The sequence below is a fragment of the Octodon degus genome, unplaced genomic scaffold (assembly GCF_000260255.1).
Source record: "Octodon degus isolate 3935 unplaced genomic scaffold, OctDeg1.0 scaffold00005, whole genome shotgun sequence".
In the NCBI taxonomy this organism is placed as follows: domain Eukaryota; kingdom Metazoa; phylum Chordata; class Mammalia; order Rodentia; family Octodontidae; genus Octodon; species Octodon degus.
This window is the reverse complement of record NW_004524581.1, coordinates 33,405,473-33,409,932: the sequence shown is the minus strand read 5'-3', so window position 1 is coordinate 33,409,932 and position 4,460 is coordinate 33,405,473. Positions and strand designations below refer to the sequence as shown.

General features: G+C 63.5%; 1 protein-coding gene across 1 annotated transcript in view; it reads right to left on the bottom strand.

Annotated features, from left to right (window-relative positions):
- Cdsn (corneodesmosin) overlaps positions 1-3,331 on the bottom strand; it is a 4,198-nt gene extending 867 nt beyond the window's left edge. The window contains exons 1-2 of the mRNA XM_004624503.2: positions 3,206-3,331; positions 7-1,084 (exon numbers count right to left, since the gene is read on the bottom strand). Coding sequence (XP_004624560.1) covers positions 7-1,084; positions 3,206-3,290 — 1,163 coding nt within the window. The 5' untranslated portion in view covers positions 3,291-3,331. The remainder of the gene's footprint in view (positions 1-6; positions 1,085-3,205) is intronic.
- Positions 3,332-4,460: the final 1,129 nt, after the last annotated feature.

Sequence of the window (4,460 nt, the reverse complement as noted above, 5' to 3'; positions counted from 1 at the left end):
CCGCACGGCCCCCTGGCGCCCTGGGCGCTGCCCGCGCAGGGCTGGACCCCGCCGGAGCCCACCGGCTGGAAGGCGATGGCGGGGGGCACCCCCGACTGGTAGGCGCCGGCGGCCGTGCGGCTGGGCACGATGGGGTTGCCGGAGAAGTACTTGCCCTCGGAGACCGGGGCCCCGGCCGCCAGAGCGGGCGCCGCGGGGCCGCCTCTCGCCGGGCTGTCCTTGGTGAAGTAGCCCACCGGGTAGATCTTGCCCCCGCTGTAGGTCATGCCTGGGACCAGGTAGCTGCTGGAGGAGCCGCCCACCACCTCGTAGCCGCCGTAGGGCTGCTGCACCGAGGCGATCGGGGGGCAGGGCTTGCCCGCGGGGCCGCCGTTGCTGCAGGGGAAGCCTTGGACCGCCCCGGGGCCCCCGGAGCCGTGCTGCTCCACCACCACCACCACAGGCCGCTTCCCGCCCGACACCGAGTGCGAGCCGGAGATGTAGGAGCCGGAGTGCGAGACCACGGGCCCCCCGCTGCAGGGGGAGTCGGGGACGTCGGCGCTGCAGGGGCGCAGGCTGGAGCTGCCGCCGCCGCCCCAAGACCCAGAGGTCTGGAAGGAGTGCGAGCCCCCTGAGGCCTGCGACTGCGACTGCGACTGCGAGGAGCCCGCCGAGGAGTGCGAGGCCGAGGCGGAGTTGTCGTCGGTCGGCAGGGCCGAGCCGTTGCCCGGCCCTCCCCGGTTGGCCCCTGACTGCGAAGAGCTGGAGGAGCTCTGCGAGCTGAAGCTGGAGCCCGACCCGGAGGAGTAGCTGAGCTGGGAAGAGCCCGGTCCCGGCCTGAACAGCACAGTTCCTGAAGAGCCGCCCTGGGAGACGCTGTGGCTGCCAGAACTGGAAGTGGAGCTGCTAAAGCTGCTGCTGGAGCCCCCGTGGCTGCTTCCACTGACGCTGCCGCCACTGGAGCCGCCACCACCTCCGCTGGAGCCCCCGTGGCTGCTGCCACTGGAGTCACCCGTCACAAGGAAACAAGGGTCATTGGGCGAGGTGATCCGTGTGGGGTCCTTGCAGGGGCCTGCAAGGGTCCCGATGCTCTTAGCCAAGGTCCCTGGGAAGAGAAGTAGCAGTCAGATAGGGCCAGAGCGGATCCCAGGCCGTCCTCTCCCTGTGGTGTCTCCTAGGAGGGGCCCTGTGGAGTGCTGGGCCAGAGAAAAGAGAGACCCATGTCACTGGAAGACATTGAGGTGGTGGTGGGAGAAGGACAGTTTCACTGTCCTAGGAGTGAGGGTTTAAGTAGGGAGGAAGGTAGACACCAAAAGCAGACTGAAATCCAGACTTCCAGGCACTGAGGGAGGAAGCAACAGATAACAGTGGAGGTGAACCAGTCGCCCTGAAAGAAGGCCCAAGTGGGGGCTGAAACAGCCAAATCCAGGGAAAATTCCAGGGCCAGTGCACGCCTGTACTTCCAGTGCTCTTGGAGGCTGAGGCAGGAGGACCTCAGGCTCCAGCCCAGCCTGGGCAGCTTTGTGTGGCTCACAGAGAACCTGTCTCAAATAAAAAACAAATTTCAAAGGGCCAGAGATGTAGTTCAAAACGCGATAATGACACTATTCCAGAGCCAGGCCTTTTATCTTCCATAAAAGGGAAAACGATAGAGGGCTGAGGGAATAAAGAAGATAGATGCTGAGGGAGAGAAGCCAGTGGCGAGGCTGGCACAAAGTGCAGGGTACTGGGGCTGGTGAGATGGCTCAGTGGTCTAAAGCACCTACTTAGAACAAGCTTAGCAAAGCACAGGGACCACGGTTCAATCCCCCAGCACCACATGCCAGCCAGCCCTGCCCCCTGGTGGGCTGAGCTGGCCACACACACACACACACACACACACACACACGCGCGCGCACATAAAAAAATTTTTTTAAAAAAGTGCAGGGTACTGGAGGGCTGGTGTTGTCACCAGCTCTCTGGAGAGAGTCCAGGCTAGGTGACAGATGGGAATCCTGCTTCCTGTGTCAGCATTGGCCACGCCAGTAAAGCTGGGCAGGGGCCAGGATGTGGGGGCACTTGCTGTTGCTTCAGAACCTGCCGGTACCAGTGTGACAGGAGCCACGCCCTGAGCCAGCTTCTCCCTCATGGCCCAGCCTAGGGACACGGACACGAAAGCCTTGTTGGAGCCCATGACCACGACCAGCCACTCTTGGCCCGTCCCTCGCTTGCCTCAGATGTGGAGCCACCTCCTTCCCTCTCTACCGCTCCCATCCCCGGCTCTGCTCCTTGCAGCCTCTCCTTATGCTGTGTGCTACCCCTCCAGTCCCCGGTGGCATGAACAGAGCCACACGCCAGCAAGTTAGGAGACCCTGCTGGGCTTTGACCTGAACACCAGGCGACTAGAACGGTCCCAGCTTCCTCCTAGCGTTCCTGTGGAGATCCTTGAGATCATCCACCCAGAAGATGCTCTTAAACACACAGACCTTTGGTCAACGTGTTCATTGTTGTCACTTGTCCCTGAGCCCTGCAACTACCAGCCCTCCACAAGCCGCGACCCTCCCCTTTCATCCTCTGCCAGCGCCTCCCCAGGCTCTGCCACACCTCTGCCTGGAGTTGGCCAGGGCTCCCTCCCCAGGGCACTGGACACCCCGCTGGGCTCCCAGCCCCCACCCCAGGGAAGGTCACACACAGTCCTGGTGGGCTGTGAGCTCAGTGCCCAGCATGGCATCTGAATCTGGCCGGCTGCTCCTGTGAGCCTTAGTTCCATTCCCGACCCCTGAGCCTCACAGTCCTTAGTGCCGAGCTGGAATAACAGGTCTGTCTCTCAGTTCTGGTAATGATCAAAACTGCTGTTATGACAGAAAAAGGACTCTAAAAACAGCAGCCGTTTTAATGACTAGGAAACACCTGCTGTCCATCTCCCAGCACGGCATCCCCACCCTGGCAGCTACACGACCCTCTAGACTTCCGGGACTCACGGCTTGCACACGACAGAGACGCACCAGAGAGGCAGTGCTGGGTGCTGTTCAGAAGCCCTGTAGAGCTCAGAGCCCGAGGGTCAGGGACTCTAAGCAGCCCACTCCAGGCCACGAGGTCTCAAGGAGCTTCTCCGGCCTCACAGGTCAGGCTCCACTGTCCCTGCGCCGGCCCGTTGCCTGGTTCTGTCCTGAGACCCTGCAGGCCCAGCCAGCTGTGTGCTGGATCCAAATCCCTTCTCCCCACCCCCAGGGCCCCAGCCTCCTACCTGGCAGGAGGAGACCAACCAGCAGCAGGACCGTCACCCCATGCCCTCCCACGCGCCCTGCTTGGGGTGCCCGAGAGGAGCCCATCGCGGACCGTGCAGCCTCTGACTGGCGGCAGCCCGTGGACACCGGGCCTTTATGTCAGGGCTGGACATTCCCTGGGCAGGAGTCATGGGGGAGGGGAGGGGCAGCAGGGTGGGTGCCCGGGGGAAGCTGGTGTGGCCAGGAGGAGCTGAAGCAATCAGCACGCATCTGCCTGCTCAGCAACAATGGTGTTCATGCGGGGGACCCGAGCCGCGAGACCTGCGCCTGCCACCTGGCTGGCCTCCCCAGCTCCTCGTTGCCTAACCAGAACTCGGCGCTCCGCTCATGGCCACCCACTCTGGGGCGGCCACTCTCACCCAGCGACCTGGCTGCTTCCCTCTGTACCTCCTCAGGACAGGACCTTCCTGTCCTCGAAGGTGTGGGCGCCTAGCTTCCCTCTGCACGTGGGAAGTCCCTTGTCCCACCTCCCTGGGGTGACGACCCACTGGGGTTCCCGTCCCCAAGTGTACATTCCCTTGGGACCCCACCCTGGCCTCCACTTTCCTCCTTTGGGCAGGAGCATCCATCCCCACTGTCTTCTCCCCCGTAGCCACTGCCCCAGGCCAGCCTGCCACGTGCTGGTCACCTGTCCCTCGCCCTGCTGCCTGATGCCTTCCTTCTGGGGGCTTCAGGGAAGGTGTGGAGACCCAGAGTACCAGAGCTGGCCTGGGCTGGGGACCCTGTCACTGTTGGGGCTCAGTTACTCATGGGCTACTCACAGCCCCTCCCCCAGAGGTGACCCCGAGTCCGCAGGTGAGCAAGAGGCTAATGAGGCTAATTGGGAGGTGGGGGCCTGGCCCCACATGAGCTGGCTGACCGCCTGGGTGAGCGAGCAGGAAGTGGCGGCTGGCGGACACTGTCGGCAGCACTCACTCGGGAGGGCTGGGCAGGTTCTTGGCCCCTGAGGACTGAGCACCAGGGCTCTGCAAGAGGGCGTCGGCTTCTCCCTGTGGGCCCCTCCCTCCTGCTCTGGCCTGGCCCCACCCTGGCAGATTGCTCAGAGCGTGGCCCAGAGTCTCAGTATCGGAGGTGGGCCCAGGAGTCGCTGCTGCTGCTGCTGCTCCTCCTCCTCCTCCTCCTCCCCCTCCTCCTCCTCCCCCCCTCCTCCTCCTCCTCTTCCTCCTCCTTTTTCTCTTTCCTCTGGTGCTTCCTCCCCAATCCGAGCTCAGGTCC